This window comes from Condylostylus longicornis, unplaced genomic scaffold (genome assembly GCF_029603195.1).
Source record: "Condylostylus longicornis isolate FDR11 unplaced genomic scaffold, ASM2960319v2 ptg000028l, whole genome shotgun sequence".
NCBI lineage: Eukaryota > Metazoa > Arthropoda > Insecta > Diptera > Dolichopodidae > Condylostylus > Condylostylus longicornis.
Window position 1 is genome coordinate 5,445,454 of NW_026577997.1, and position 18,163 is coordinate 5,463,616.

At 19.2% G+C, this 18,163-nt stretch overlaps 1 protein-coding gene across 8 annotated transcripts in view; it reads left to right on the top strand.

The window, feature by feature from the left end:
* Positions 1-15,775, top strand: part of LOC129607633 (phosphorylase b kinase gamma catalytic chain, skeletal muscle/heart isoform) — a 48,300-nt gene extending 32,525 nt beyond the window's left edge. For 4 of the 8 annotated variants that reach the window (XM_055518756.1, XM_055518758.1, XM_055518763.1 and 1 more), the window contains exons 2-11: positions 4,720-4,898; positions 4,978-5,110; positions 5,343-5,494; positions 5,561-5,651; positions 5,741-5,877; positions 7,219-7,316; positions 8,267-8,350; positions 11,071-11,163; positions 14,568-14,726; positions 14,805-15,775. In XM_055518756.1, the coding sequence (XP_055374731.1) occupies positions 4,720-4,898; positions 4,978-5,110; positions 5,343-5,494; positions 5,561-5,651; positions 5,741-5,877; positions 7,219-7,316; positions 8,267-8,350; positions 11,071-11,163; positions 14,568-14,726; positions 14,805-14,942 (1,264 nt within the window). In that variant the 3' untranslated portion in view covers positions 14,943-15,775. Of the gene's footprint in view, positions 1-4,719; positions 4,899-4,977; positions 5,111-5,342; positions 5,495-5,560; positions 5,652-5,740; positions 5,878-7,218; positions 7,317-8,266; positions 8,399-11,070; positions 11,164-14,567; positions 14,727-14,804 lie in introns of all 8 variants that reach the window. The other 4 variants (XM_055518757.1, XM_055518759.1, XM_055518760.1 and 1 more) reach the window with 4 other exon arrangements.
* The last annotated feature ends 2,388 nt before the right edge of the window (positions 15,776-18,163 follow it).

The following is an 18,163-nucleotide window of genomic DNA, read 5'->3' on the forward strand; positions in this document are numbered from 1 at the left end:
AAATATTGAAAATTTTAAGTGTCAATATAAAAAATTAAGAGTTTATTTTTTTCAACTTATTAACGAAAATATAAAATTTTGTTTACAATTTCATTTTTGCTGAATATGCAGTGGAAAAATACAATCTTTAAATTTAAACCCAAACAAATTGAGTAATAAATAAAAAAAATTAATAGCTTATGACTTATGACTCATATGAGTAGAAAAACAATAATTGATTATGTTTATAATATTTTAGCATAGATAGTAAATAAGCTGGACTAAATATAAAATAAATAATTTTAAGAGAGTACAAAGTCTATTATAATCAGATAAATATTTGTAAAAATTAAAAAAAAAATGAAAAACAAAAAATATATTTAAAACAATTAAGTATACAATGGCTTTTCTTTTTATGCTTTTTGAAAAAAAAAATTGTTGATAAAAATATTATTTCGGAAAATACCCATGCAAAAAAATAAAAATATTTTTTGTTTTTTTGGAAAAATGCCATTTTTTTTTTTTGCTTTTACTTATCAGAAATTTAATGATATTGGAAATTCAATTTGTTTAATGGAAATTTTTTTCGGAAGTTTAATAATTTTGCAAATTTATAATATGAAAAACTATATGATGTACATACGTTATACGTATAACATAAATTTGCACGCATATTATAAGTAACTTCATTTGGTATACGTAAAGTGGTATATATAGGAAATAATTCTTATAGTGATTTAAAAATTAAAAATTAACCTTTCAGATTTAGATCGACATTGGCTTCTTTCGACATAGTCGAAGTGATCATCATTTGATAAGTCAAATGACCGTAAGAATCTATTTGATAGTTTTGAAGATTGTTGTTGATTGTCATTTAATTTTATCGAACGCAATTTAAACAAATAAATTGTGATGATTTGGCCTCCTAATTTTTTGCAGTTGAACTTTACTTGAAGATTTCGAAAAGTTGAAGTTTTTTTTTTTTATCGAATCTTCAAAACGAAGATTTTATTTTGGAAGAATGAAAATATTTGGATTAATCTATTTGGCAGCAATGCTTTTAAATTTACTACTTTATAGACTGATGTAGTTTGCTGTTGTTTTGTAGCATAGAGCTATATTATTCTAATTTTTTATATTTAGAAGATTGTTGCAGATTCTTGCAGATTTTTGCAAATTTTTATAAATTAATTATACGAATTGAAGAAAAGAAAATGTTGTGAAGTTTAGAAGGAAATGGTGAGAGCAATTAATTAAATCGTGTTGTTGTTGAATAAATATTTGAAATTTTCATTGTGACTGGTATACTCGAAATATTAACACATAATATACTCCATTACCATGAAACAAATTTTTATTTCTAATTCTATTCATATCAGAATTTTATTTATTGTTTCACTTTAAGTATTTAATAATTTTCAAAACAAATTGTTTACTTTATATTCAAAACAATAAAGTATATTGTTTTTAACGATAAAATTACATCATCATATAATATATAACAAGTATATATATATATACAAGTAAATAAAAATTAGCCTTGATAATGATTTTCTAGATTTACAAAATAAGAAATTATGAAAGGAATAATTAAGTAGAAATGAGTTCATAATTTTTAAAAATATTTTAAAATATTTGAAAAAAAATATAAGAAATTCATTTATAATGAAAAATTTTTAAATTAAAAGCAAATTTAATTGGACTGTCAATGTTTGCAATTAGGAACAGATTTGGCGTTTTGCTTGAGGGTTAATCGAATCTTCACTGGGAGGTTAATGAGGTATATCATCACAGCTATTGTGAATGGATTGTTCGTGCTTTTCATAATTTTCACAAACTAAAATAGTAAAATTGGATTCTCATTTGTGTAGATTTTGGCGGAATGATGAGGAGATGGATGTACATATTTTGTTCTGACTGTTGCGCTCTACCCGTCAGAAGGCACAAATGATTTAGAAGGTCCTTTTAAGTATAAGGGAGCTCGTATCCTACTCCCAGAGGGATATCACCGTGTATTTACTTGGGATACTTGAATAGTATAAGTGAATGCGATATGGAACGACTACAATAAACCATGACAGGCTGCGTTGGTTTGAGGGAGGTGTTCTTTTGATAATTCAGGGGATTTCAAACTTTTCATGTTTGGAAATTATATAAAATTTTGATTTTACTATTTTTTAAAATAATTACGATTCTTTCTCTATCACAAAATATAAAATCAAAATAATCCTTTTCAATTATAACGTAATTAAAATCATCATTATTCTATTACTTATATATTTACTTTTAAACTCATTTAATATTTACTATAAATTTAATAAAATATTTATTTATTTATATTTTTGTTTTTCGTTTGTCTACCAGGGGCTTACCTTATTTGTCGTCATTTAATTTTGACACACAATTTTTTTAAATTTTTTTTTTTTTTGTTGTGTGTATATGTGTTTCAAATTATTGTTGAATTTAAATTTGATTAAAGTGTTTAGAAATCAAATAATTATTTTAAATAATAAATATAATTATAATTTATTAAAAAGGCGTCAACCAGTTTGTTAATTATTTGTAATTTAATTATTATATGTTTTTAATGTAAATAAATTTTTATTTAAGTACATTTACATTAATGCATTGATGTTATTTAGTATAATGCGCAGTATTATTATAATTGTAAATTTATTTGTATTTAATTTCTATATTAACTACAAAATTGTGAATTAATTTGTAAATATTGAATTTTACGATATTCGTTTGTTTATACAGCGAGACAATAATATAATTTTATGCAGTTATAGTAAACTGACACTGTTATAAGTCAGGAATAAGAGGTTTCCACTTAGCCTCTCCGCCGCACTTCATTGTTTTGTAGTAGCCTTAATTGTGCCCATGTTTTGTCCCTACTTTTGATCTTTTTTTCTATTGTTCTTCGCCATGTTGCTCAAGGCTTTCCCACCTCGCGTTTTTTCTCTGGTTTTAATTTTAGAGCCCATCTGGCAATTACTTCTAATGGCCTTCGTAAAGTATACATCGCCTCCATCTTCTTATCTGTACACTTACTGGTTTCTTATTGGATAGTGTCAACAAGACGGTATTCCCAATTCTTCTAGACCAGAAGATCTTACATACAATTCGTAGGAAATATCTAGAAAATAGGTAATTAGTATTTATGATTGACTTATTCAAATGAAAATTACGTATATGCAAATTTGAAATTTACTAGTTTCTATTTTGTAAAACGCAATTAAAATTACAAATTCTTAATTGCGATTGCGTTGTATAACAAATTGATAAATCAATAAATTTATATTTATTTAATAATATTGTATAACAATTTCAATTTATTATGTAATTCAAATGACATTTTATTATAATAATAATTTAGAATCACTTCTATTGTATGTATATACTTATATAACTTTCTATATATTCTATATTATTATTTAAAATTCAATATTTAAGTAATTTTAAAATTTGATTTGATGATAAAAATATGCATATTTTCAATTATTTATTCCGTAATATTATTTAATTTAATTTTATTTTTTTTATCTATTTGTTATATTAATTATTAATATAGATAGATTAATAGCAAAAAGGTTGTTTATTCGAATATAGTGTGATAATAGTTTTTTAATATAAAATCGACAAGTTTATTTTAAAATTTTGCAATTTTTTTTAAATTATATCATAGTTTCGCTAATTGATAAATTAAATTAGAAAAAAAAACTAAATATTAAATAATCATGCTTTGAATTTAAAATTATTACGGTAGTACATTTTCTATATCTTACAGCTAGTATAAGGTATAGAAAACTTTTATATTGACATTCAATTACAATTTATATCAGATCTCTCTTGATAATGGTATGGGAGTGCCAAAAAGTTTACATAAAATTCTTTTGTTTTTTTAGTATGAGAAATTTAGATATTTAAATCTCTCACACCTCTCACCTCGTCACTTTTCAGGCATTTCCTAAAAAACGTACATATGCCTCACAAGTTATGGAACCCAGGTTTATATTAAAATTTCTCATTTTGTATCCTGCCATGCCGTTATAGGGTACAATTTGCACTACCTCCAGTATTCGCCAGTCTTAAAAATTATTGTCATTTCTGTAAATCAAATTGCTATAGGCCAATTGAGTTAAAAGCAACCAATAGAATTGATAAAACACTTCAATTTTTATGTTACTGCGTTTTGTGTATAGTCAACCACATACTGGAATTAATTGTTTCTGTAATTGTTAACAAGAATTCAACTTAGACGCACTTATTTTAATTATTTTTACAAATATTTGTGAAGAACAAGAAGGGTATACAAAAATTTTATTATTCAAATATGGAAAATTTTCAAAATAAATTTAAGTATAATTTTTTTTTCCATTTCCTATATTGTATTTGAATTTGTATATATTCATGCTTATATACATGAATAAATTAAAATATATATTTTTCACTTTGTCTATTATGATTTTTATTCCAACCAAATTTGGTTACGAAAACGAAAAATTATTAATTATCGATTACTATATAGGTTGTTTTCATTATTGTTTCCGTATATTATTTAAAATTTATGATTTAATTCCTTTGATTTACATACATGTGTCTATATAACATGTACATATGTTAATAAAATTATATTTTTATAAATACAAGTACTCATGAACTTATTGATAAAATAAATAAAAAAATTTATTGTGTTTACATTTTAATTCTAATATTTTATTTTTTCTTATATTTCAGAGGTGTTAGCTCAACAGTACGCCGATGTATTTGTAAAGAAACTGGTAGAGAATATGCAGCAAAAATTATAGATTTAGGTGGTCTTAATGATAGTGATGAAATGAATCCACAAAGTATGAAAGAACAAACTAGACAAGAAATTGCAATTTTAAGACAAGTCATGGGACATCCGTATATTAGTAAGATATTAAGCTACTTAAATATAATAGATAAAATTGTATATAGAGAGAAATTAATGAAATTTTATTTTATTTTTAGTTGATTTACAAGATATTTTCGAATCGGATGCATTTTATTTTTTAGTATTTGAATTATGTCCAAGAGGTGAACTTTTTGATTATTTAACATCAGTTGTAACATTATCAGAAAAAAAGACTAGGCATATCATGCGGTAATTTTTATACAAAATTCTTTAAATTTCAAAAATAATGAAGAAGATGAAGGGATTATATGACATTTTTAAAATTGATAAATTTAATTTAATCGTATTACAGTGAGTCTAACAATAGTCATTTTAACTAGACCTTCATCCTCTTTAAATATTTTATTTACATTAATTAATAAATAAGTAATAATAATGTAAAATTAAAGTATACATTTATCATATTCTTTTTTATTTTTAGACAAATATTCGAAGGTGTAGAATATATTCATTCAAAAAATATAGTTCATAGAGATTTAAAGCCAGAAAATATTTTATTAGATGATAATTATAATGTTAAAATAACCGATTTTGGTTTTGCAAGACAATTACAAGATAATCAAAAATTAACTGGTAATTTTAATATAAAATTTTTCCATATTTATATTTTAAAATTATAATTTTTATTAAAATATATAGATTTATGTGGTACACCCGGTTATTTAGCACCAGAAACTATAAGATGTAGTATGTATGAAGGTTCACCAGGATATTCAAAAGAAGTTGATATGTAAATATTTATTTTTTTATATTCTATTAAAATTATATTCAAATTCAAAATAATGTTAATAAATTAAAATTTTTTTAAATGTATTTTAGATGGGCATGTGGTGTTATAATGTTTACACTATTAGTTGGTTGCCCACCATTTTGGCATAGAAAACAAATGACAATGTTAAGAAATATTATGGAAGGAAAATATAGTTTTACATCACCAGAATGGGCTGATATTTCAGGTATAGATATACTGATGATACGAAAAGAATATTTTCATTTATGAATGTCTAACCATAAGATTAATTAACGTACATATGCTAGAATAATTTAAATTAGACAGGATTAGATTTTAAATTTAGAATTTTAAGTTTCAATAAAGTAATCAATAAATTATAGGTTTTATTATTTAAATTAAATTTTGTAAAAATATTCAAAATTATTAGTATATGTATTTACTCAATTAATTTTTGGTTTTGTTTTTAATTTTTTGAAATTTATGTATTTTTGTGTTTATTTCTATGAAAATTTAAAAGGTTTGAATTCTTAAAGTTTATTTATAATTATTTATAGTAATTTTTGCAATTATTATTTAATTAAAAATTGAAGAAAAATTCTATTTAAATTTGTATTTTAAAAATTTTATAAAATTTTATACATTTTTGAATAAAATACAATAATTTCTAATAATGTAAATGTTATACTTATCAATACGAATAATTTATTCCAATATTTAATTAAAAAATACTATTAAAAAAAATAAAATTTTTATTGTATTTAAATCGAATTAGATTTAGTTAATCAATTAGATATAACTATTCGGTTAAATATAATTATGAGATTAATTTTAAAAAATTCCTATGACTCATATTTATTTTTAAATTTATTTTTTTTTTTTTTATTCTGACTAATAAAAATCAAATTTACTTTTAGATTTAAATTTTAAATTAGCATTTGGATAATATTTTGTCAATGTAATTTAAATTTTGATTAATTTTTCCAAATTTTTATTTTCTATAATTGCATTTAATTGTTTTTTCAAAACATTAAATTTTTTATTTGATTAATTTACTTATTTTAAGTTCAAATTTTAAGTAAAAATTTTATTAAAATTCAAATATTATTTAAGTATTTTTAAAATTGATAAATATTCAAGTTATTAAAGTTGACAAATTTTTATTTTAGTAACATTTAAATTAAAATAAGTAATTATTGTAAGTTAAGTTAATTAATTTAATTTCAAATATTGATTTAAATTATGATTTCATTCGAATATCATTAAAAAATTTAATAGTGATTTGATTATAGTAATAATAATAATATTTTTTTTTCTTTTTGCACCAATTTCTATTTTATAACTACTAAAAACTTAAGGATTAACTGATATTATTATTGCACTTACAAATATATAATTTTAATAATTTAAAAAAAAAAATTAATAATAATAGAATTGTAAGTTCTTATTTTAAATAAAATTGTAAATTTTTAATATATTTTTCATAATTATTATAATTTTTTTTTTAATTGTAAAGTAAATTATTTACTTATAGTAATCTTTTTATTTTGTTCTTTTGTAATTTTAGAGGATCCAAAAGATTTAATTAGGAAATGTTTAGTTGTTGATCCAGCTAAACGAATTACAGTCAGGGAAGTCTTAAAGCATCCATTCTTTAATCAAATGGTAAGATTTGTAATGAAAATAATGTTTGAAAATTTCGATTTTATTTTTTTAAAATCCCAGTTTCTTTTTTTTTCTTCTTCTACTTTATAAATCCTTTTTATATTATTTTTGTTTTCGGTATATAAATTTATTGTAATTATCAGATTTGTTTCATTTAAAAAATCTCTATAGAAAAAGAGCTAAATTCAAAAAAAATATCTTAAGCACCAAAGTATTTTTAACTTTTAATAATATAAAGGTTTTTTTTTTAATTTTAAGTGTCTATAAATCTTTTCGATATACAGAAATTTTTAAATTTAAATTCTTATGCATTTTTAGTATTTAGAAAATTTTTCTTTGTTAATTTTTGGATTTAAGTTGAAAATCATTTTTCTATTTTTAGCTTAAAAATTTTAATTTATTTTTAATTTTATTACAAAAATTTATTAATTTATTTGTTTTCTTTTTTCTTTTTTATTATTTTTTTTTCATTTATTTTGTGGTTCAATACTCTGATTTTAAATATAAATCAAAATACCTTATTTATTACTTCTTTAAAACTATTTTTTTTTTGTTTATTTTATCATTAATACAAAAATTAAAAAATTATAATAATTAAACAAATCAAACATAATTAAATACCAATAATATAATTACATGTTCTTGTTAACAATACAATCAAAAAAAAATTAATTAAAACACAATCAAAAAATTCATATAAAATCAAAAAATCATGCTAAAAAAAAAAAATTATTCAAAAAAATAATTTAAAAATAAAAATATAATATTGTAAAATAATAAATCAAAATAAAACTAAAAAAATAACAATAAATTATTATAAAATATAAAAAATTATATTCGCCACACCACGCATATGTGTGTTGAAATTATGTCATATTTGGCAAAATGCCACGCAATGTGCATTTAAAATGACAACCTTTATATGAATGAAAAACAAAAATATTTAATAGCTTTTCGAAGAAGATATTACTCAATTGAAACGCAAATTATCAATGAAATCAAGAAGAATGAGTCGTATCACAGAATTAGCACTGGTAACCACTAGTTTCTGGACAAAACAATGTTTCAATTTTAAGAGACGAGTGAAAGATCCATTTATATTATTTTTCGTTTTTTATAATAACTTTTTTTTTTTTTTTTTTTTTTTCAATTTTTGTTTGTGAAATTAGAACTAAATTTAAATAAAACCAAAATCTCATATTTGTTTTTTCTTCTGATATATACCTACCTACATACATATATATGTATTTACCTATACAATTTCATACATAATTTACATTTTGTTTTTGATAATTTTTGTTTTCTTCCTTTTAATTTTTGAGATTATTTAAATAATAGATGTTTTCATAAATACGTTTAATTTTAAAATGATTATTGAAAATTATTTTCATAAATGTTATTAATAATATTTTTTATGTATAAAAAGTATAAAATTTTTTTTTAATTGTCAAATTATTGTAATTGACAGATCATTTGATCGACAATATCAATTAAAATCTCACACATTGTTTTTGACATTTTGTTAAAAAAATTCACAAAAACTATAAATTCGTATTTTTGAAAACTTCTATGTCTCTTGTTTAATTAAATTGAATAGATCATTTTTAATTTGTTAATTTAATTTTTTGATTTATACATTTTTGTATTTAAAATTAAAATTTTTAAAATAGTTCTATACTTTCAATAAAAAAAAAATATATTCATTTGATTTTCATTTAAATCAGTTTTAATTTCATTTTGTTTTTTCTCTTAATGTTAATTTTTATACGTATACATAGAGAATGTCTTTTAACTCGTTTCTTCATTTTATTTATTTTGAAATTGAAAATTAAAAGTCTATCAAAAAAATTTTAAATTCTTATATAAAAATAAAAAAAAAAATATTATTTAAATTGTCTTTTGTCTTGTGTCTCGTCTTATTTTGAATGCTTAAATAATAAAAATTGATTGAATATTAATAACTAATAAAATAATTAACATTAATATTTTGATTTTGATGACATTTAACACATACTAAATTTTAATTGATATGCAACATTTACAGTTAAGAAAGTGATTTATTATTGTTATGATTGTTAAAATGGAAATAATCTAAAAAATAAGAAAATATTTGAATTATAATAATAACAATGAAATATTTTATTAATAAATAAAAAAAAAAAATTAGTTGAAATTTAATTTGAAATGAAAAAAAAAAACAAGCATGATTTTTAATATTTATTAACACAAAAAAAAATATTTTGATATTTTTGATTTATTATTTAAACATATTTTAACACTAACATACTAACTTTCAATTTTCTATTTTTAATTTGTCTTTCTAAACTTGATTGAAAGAAAATAGCTTCCTTTTATAAACTTATTTATAATAATATGAGAGTTTTCTTTCTTAAATTTGCAATATTTTAATAGTAATTAAAAATAATTAAAAATGTTTAAGAGTTTTTCATATGCTTAGAAAATTCAGAAATATTTTTTTTTAAAAAATTTAAAATTTTGAAAATTTTGTTTGTTATAAAAAGCGAATCTATAATTGAAAAATTATTCATAATTTGTATCTTTTCTAATTCCAAAAATAATAATATATTGCATTTAATATATTGAATTTCTATATTTTGATATTGTGAACAACAAATTCAAAATAATTATTCGATAAAATTTTCGATATTTTTCTCAAAATATAGAATTTTCCCCAATTAATTACTTGTAAAACTAAATCAAGTTGTCCATATTTTAAAAATTTTTTATATATTTTTTTTTATTGCGTTCATGTTTTCATTATTTCCATTAGAAAATACAATTTTATTGTTAAATTGTAGCTATCTATTTCTCTAATAAAAAATATGCGATATTATGACATAAGTCATAATTGTAAACATGTCGCGATTGTCGCTGTCAAAATTTGTTTTTTTATTACAAAGTGATATTTGTCTTGCATAAAAATCTCTTTGTAGGAACGTGACTGTCACAAAAAAACTTCTTGTTTTTTATAGTAGATTTTGTAGAATATTAACTTGATTTATTTAGTAATAATGTTTTAATATCTCAATAAATCAATTTGACATCTGTATTATTGGTAGATGTCCTTAAATTGAAATTGTATATTAAAGTTAAATTTTATTAAAAAAGTGTTCTTATATTTTTCTTAAGTAAATATTTATAATCGTGTAATCTTTTCTTAAACGTAGCGTGAGTGAATATTGTCTACTTAGATTATTGTTGCAAACAAAGAGTTTTTTTGTCAATCTCAATTTGAATACTATTTTGTGCTTTTTTTTTAAGTATTTTCTACGTTATTTTTCTTAGTATTTTTGAGTTGCATATTGCAAAAATACGATTTTTAAATTCAATTCTGGTTAGGTATGGGTAGCGGAGTTCTCCGTGCTCATATATTTTTGTATAAAAATTTGAGTTGAATATATAAAAATAGCATCATTGCAACTTTATCTATTTATTACAATTCAATAATTAACATTATTTTAAGTTGAATTGTGAAGTAAAATATTATTTTTGTAAATTGAATGTAAGGGATAATTTTTGTAAAGTTGTCAAACCTACATTGATAATATAAAGTTTTTGGGGATTTTTAGTGTAGACTAAAATTTTTTTTTTTATTTTATTTAATTAAATTATAAATTAATAATATTTTAATTTTTAATTATTAGTTCAAAATTATTATAAAAATGGCGAATGAATTTTATTAACTTTGTTTTTTTTTTTATTTTTTAAAATTAATAAACATCATTTTATATAGGATATACATATGGGTGAAATACAACGTTTTACAAAATGTGTTACAAATATTACAAATCTAATAAAATTTGGTGTTCTTAAAAGTGATGAGCCAGTGAGTAAATTAAAAACTTCATGCACATACTACTTATATATACTTATACTATTAGAAAAATCAATTTAAATTCTAATTTATATTAAAAATTAGATTTTTAAATAAAAAGATTTTCTCATTTAATAAAATTTAGTTGTCTTTTTTTATATATATTTATATAATGTTGGTAAAAGGATTCGCTTTTTATTTAAAAAAAAAAAAAAATAAAAACATCCGTGCACTTACTTATAATTTTTTTTTTATTTTAAATGTGCACGCTAAGTAGCAGCAGCAATATACTTAACTGTATTGTATATAAAAGTTTATTGCTTCTTGGATATTATTTAATTATACATTATATAAAATAGATGTTTTAATATTGCAAAAAAAAAATTATTTTTGTTTAAATTTATTTAAAAAAAAAATCTTAGATTTCAAATTAATACGGTATATTTAATTTGAATTCAGCAATGAAGCTTATTTCTAACTATCGAATCACTAAGTCATAGTGATATTGATCGTAAATTTTTCTAAAACTTTATTTCAGACACGAACATTTTGTATTGGTTTGTGTTTCCAATAATAATATCGAACTTTTTACGATAATTATCACTATTAGTGGTTCGATATTCAGAATAAGTTTCCAATATTCATATTTAAGTTAAAGTAGACAAAAATTGAACTGAATCAGTAGTATTAGCTGAATTGATTTCAATTAAAATCTCAAACATCTGAATTCTAAGCTCAATTGAATTTAAGGGTCACATTACCGTATTTTTGAATTTAAGAAATTTAATTTTTTAAATAAGTTAGCAATAGTTAAAAATAAGCATCTTCTTGATTACAAATTTATTAATTTTATGTTATTTTGATTGATGTGCCAACGGTATGTAATTGAATTTAATATAGCTGATGACTCATTAAATTTTTTTTTTAATTTAAAATTCGAGTTCCTAACTCCTAAATTTGTATATGATTCTTGCTATACGGCAATAAAATATATTTCTGAATTTTCGAATTTATTAAAATAAAAATAATTAATTTAAAATATTTTTTTTTTTAAATTGTGAGAATTATTTACAATATTTCGAATTTCCCTTATTTATTTTCATATGCAATTTATTCTTATTAAAATTTTGATTTTTAATTATTTATGAATATTTTTCACTTATTTATTATAATTTTATTAAACTTCTAGAATGTAAAAAAAAAAAGTGCAGAAAATTTGAAAAATTTTTCTTAAATTTATATTTACTCTTCTTTTTATTAAAATTTGGTTGTACTCTAAAAATTTTTCAGTCTACTTCTTAGCATTCATTGCTTGAGGTATGTTTTTTTCTTTTATTTTTAATAAAATGCTTTAAAAGCACTGAAATAATGAATAAAATTCAATTAAAAGGTAGAAATTTTTAAAAATTTTTTATTCTCTGTGCAAGCAAAAAAAAAAAACTAATTCGTATATTATAAGCCTTTTCATAAACGCAATATATAGCGATATATAGTGAAAACTGTACTTTATTCATGTTTATAAACAAATGTTGCTATTTGGTTTTGCAAAATTCTCGCAATAAAGCGAAATTAGTTTGAGTAACGCAGTTAAATCAGTTGAATTATGTTTTAATTTTATAGAATATAGTTGAAAATATATGCAACGCGTTGTTATTTTCCCAGAACATCATTAATCTGACGAATATCAGACAACTGTCAATCACATTAATCATTTTTATTTGCAAATTACAGTCGTATGCAAATAAAAAAACCGTTTTTAACTGATGTTTTATAAATTGTAAACAAAAATCTCATTTTTTCTTACTTGTTTTTTCTTTTCTATATCCAAATCATTTATTTATAATTAATTTTTGCAAATGCAATAACAAATAAAAAAATGCAAAAAAAATAATAATCAAAAAATGACAATAACTTGCGTTAGCAACTAAAACTGAAATGTATGACGTTAGCATCAAAAATTATTGGAATTCAAATTGCAGTATTGCGTTTACGAAAATCTCTTATATATTCTTACTTGTAATGTTTTATTTAATGTTTTTTTTTCTGTTCTTTTGATTTTATAATTACTTATTGACAATAATATGTTAGAATACTACTTGAAGCACTTAGAGAAAATATCGAAATTTATTTTTGTCAAAATTATTTATAATTTTTAATTAAATATTTGCTTACTTCTAATGTAAGAAAAATTATTGTTTTTTACATTAAGTAAATGCTATTTTTTGAATTTTTTTTTGGCTATATTTTAAAATTAATTATTTTTTTTTCTATTTTATAATTTTACTATCATTCTCAAGTAAATGTTTACAAGACCAAATATACTATGCATTTCATATAAACGTACCATGAAACGTATGTAAAATATTCAAAATTTCCATAATGTATACATACAGTTAAAGTTCAGAATATGCTAAATTTTTTATTTATAATATAAAAACAAATTCATTCAATTATTTCGAAACGGTTGGTTCTTCTATAAATGAAAATCATAAAAATTCAAATATGAAATATTGTGATAAAGCAAATTAATATTATGCACAGAATGCAGATTATCTGCATATAAAAATTAAATAAAATAAATATGACGTATACATGATTGACATAAAACATAATTTTTATTTGACATTTAAAATGTTAAACTTTGAATGACAGTAAAAACTTAATCGAGATTTTATTTTAATTTAACATTTAAGAATTTATAAGTTAAGAAAGGGCTAAAAAATCTTTAATTATTTAGAATTAATATTAGTATGAGGAATATTTTTTTAAAATATTTTATATTAATAATGTTAAAAATTCCATTAATTCATTTCTTCTTTAAATATTTCAAAATGAACAGAATCATATTCATTATATATTATAATACTGTCAAAAATATCCAACTTCGTATTACATTTCTTCTTCTATATACTTTTACATATTTTCAAAAATCTTGTTTATTTCATTAAGATATTCAAATATAATATGAAAAATGCTTGCTATTTTATTATATAATTAATTTTAAAATGAAATTATTTTAAAATTTTAAAAATTATATTTTTAGTATTAAAATTATCTTATGTTTTTTGTCTGCTTTTTGTGCTTTCTATATCTTTTAATTCTTTTTATTGTTTTCTATGTAAATATATTTTCTATTGTAAATTTATGCTGAGATATGATTTTTAAATTTATTAATTTAAATTATTTTATTTATTTTCATATCTCATCATTTTTTACATTTTGTTATATTTGTATAGAAATTCTGGATTGAATGAATTATGATTACAATTTGTGTGTTGTTTTTTGTTTATTTTTTTTTTACTTAATTGTTTTTTATATGTTGTCTTGTTATTGTTGAAATTGTTATATATGTTTTTATTTTTTTCAAAAAAATAATATTTTTTTTTATTTTATTTTTCTTTTATTTTCAATAATAGCTCCGTAAACAAAGTCGCTTTAATGCACGGAAAAAGTTCCAATTCGCTATTATGGTTGTAAGAGCGATGATAAGAATAAAAAGATTACGTTATACTGCTGAACCTTTAAGAGCTGAAGATGCTATAAGAGATCCATATCGTGTTAAAATACTTAGAAAGGTAATAATAAATTTTATAATATACATAAATTTTATACAAATTGATTATAATACTTTATTTTTTTAATTATTTTTTTAGGTAATTGATGGTTGTGCCTTCCGTGTATATGGTCATTGGGTTAAGAAAGGTGAAGGACAAAATAGAGCAGCACTTTTCGAGAATACACCACGTACAGAACTTCATGCTATTTATTTAAAAAAGTTACAAAGTCGGTAATTCGACTTTTAAGTTTTTTTTAAATTAAAGAAATTAAAAGAAATTATTACTACCTTAGAGTAAAAAAAATTTAAATTAAATTAAAATATAAAAATTTTTTATAAAAAAAAATAAAACATTTAATAATTTAGATATGAAATAAAACAAAAAAAAAAGAAGAAACAGAGAATTATAGAAAAAAATATATTGAAATTAATTCAGTAAATGAAAATGTAAAATTAAAAAAAAAAAAAAAATATAAAAAATTTCATATTGTAATTAAAAAAACAAAACCTATTTATCAATATTTTGTTATTATTTCTTTATTTTTATAGAAATAAATTAAAAAAAAAAAATAATTTTTTTTTGTTTATTTTTCATAATTTTAAGTAAATGTAAAAATAATAATTAAATAATTCAATGATCAGTCATTAAACTTAAATATAAAATTATGAGTAATTTTTTTTTTTAATTAATGTAGTAATTTTGTATATTCAAATTATATACATTATTAAAATCAAAACTGAAAAATTAAAATTAAATTTAAAAAAAAAATATATATCATATTTATTAGATATCAAATTTTTAATTAGCACTTAATCAAATATAATATTATTATTAATTATTATATGTATTTATAATAAAGCGATCACATTGAAGATAAATATATTTAAATATCAAACAATAAAAATATTACAATAATTTTTGTAAGGCCACGAAATAAATTTAGATTTAAAACTTAATTAGATTAATTAAATATTGAAAATAATGTGAATAAGAAATTAATTTTTAAATATAATTATTGTTGAAATTTTCAGTAAATGAAAACAATTAAATGCAGAATGAAAAAAAAACCAATAAATTTGTATTCTACATAATTACTAAATTATCCAATACAGGAAGAAGAAATGCAATATTCGTTTTATAAAAATTTTTATATTATTTATTTATAATGTATATAAAATGTATATTTTTATATACATTATAAATAATTACAAATTATTTTCCTTTTTCATTATTATGTTTATAAAATTTTTATTTCTTTATTATATTTTAATAAAGAAAATCATAACAATATTATATAATTATTAAACGATTGTTCAGCTCATTGAATTTTCTTGCACTTTGTTACAAATAATAAATTTTTCTATTAAATAAATAATATTATTTATTATAATAAAATAATATTAATATAAGTGACAAATATTATATGTGTATTATTAATTAATACTTTGTTGTATAAGTGACATACATACGTCCTTAATAATTATTTTTCAATGCTGTTTCATATTTTTTTTAATAAATATTTTATTAAACAACATTTGGAAATTATTAATTGTACCTACTCCTTGTGTTTTAAAAAAAAATTTCATTTTTTCATTTTGTGTGAAATTATTTGAATAAAAATTTCGAATACAAATATCAAAAATTATGAGCATTTTGAAGACAATAATTGTAGCCGGTTTTCTGATACAATAATTTATTTATAATCTAAATTTTATTTATAATCTAAATTTTATTTATAATCGAAATTTTTATTGTGGCCTACATATTGTTAATTAAATCATATATTTTATTTTTTTTTATTATAATAAAATTTCTTCAATAAAAGAATTGATTCGTATTAAAATATTCAATGAAAAAGTTACGAATTAGTTTTTTTTAAATATGTGATTTTGTAATAGTTTTTCCAAAAAAAAAAAAAAAACATATAAAAATGTAAAAAAAAAATTTAATAAATTTAATAGAAAAACATACTAAATTAAAAATTATAAAAAAAATAGATAAAGTAGGTGTCTCATTATTTAATTAATTTCAAAAAATATATTGTTTTTTTTTTAAATATTTTAAACAAATTTTTTCTCTTTATTTCAATTCTTTAATTTTTCACTTATCAATTTTTGATATAAATTCGCTAGAAGAATAATTTATTTTTGATTTTTGTAGATATTATTTTGCAGCTACATTCCTTTTCGTACTATCATTCAAATATGCAAGTTTATTTAATATTAAGGAATAAAACTCTAATTAAATTCAACAAATATTTTTTATACTATCAATATTCAATAAAAATTAAAAACTGATTCCAAAAAAAAAAAAAAAAATGGTTAATCTTAATTATTTTGTTCAATCTTATTAAATAATCAATTATAAAAAATTGGAAAATTATAAAATTTTCCATCCCTTTACCTTAATTTCATATATTATAAAATTAAATTTTTAATGGGACACCTATCTTTAAATATAATATTATTAGTTAAATAAAATAAATTTTAAAATTATAAATTAAAATCAATTTAAGTATTTATTTATTATAAACTTAAAATATTTTTATTCAATTAAACAACATTAAAAAATATTATTTTAAAAATTATTCTATTTTTGTTAAAATTCTTTTATTTTTTAGCATTTCAATTTTAGCAAAAATAAATAAAAGATATTTTGTAATTTTAGAATAATATTTTTTTTTAAATGAAAGCATGTTAATTGAATAATATTAATGTAGTTAAATGTTAATTTATGCCAAAATTTCCACGCTTGCCTAATTAATAGAACATTATTTTGTTTATAAATATATTGTTATTAAAAAATTAATAAAATAATATTATTTATTTTTATGATAGAATTAATATTAGAGAAACATTTATGTACGTTAAATAAATTTTTATTTTTTTTAAATTTTTGATTTATTCGCGCAATGTATGCTTGTTCATATTGTGGACTACCAACCAAATATCTAATATTATATAATTGAATTGTTTAAAATAAATAAGGAATAATTAATTTTTCATTATTATGGAAATTATAAAGTTTTCTAATGTTTATTTGTTATCTATTTAAATGATAGATAAATATAAATTAACTAAAAATATTGAAGCCGATTATTGCGAGTGTTATTTTTTCTAAAGCACTAATTTGTATGCAAGAATTTAATTTTTGATAATATTTATACAAATATATATTTACAAATTGTAGCTTCAATATTTTTAAATTGAAATTATAAATATTATTAATGGTATATATCACAAGAACACCTTCACATTTTATTAAGTTTGTCATTAATAGGTGATCGTTCTTTAAGAACTATTTTATAAAATCATTAATAAATCAAATAATTATAATTTTCATTACCTAAAAATAAATGAAAATAAATGGCGAACAGAAATTTTATATGTATAATTTAGAATTCAATAAGTTCTACATTAATCTAAAAATGTGTTTTATTTCATAATTAAAATATA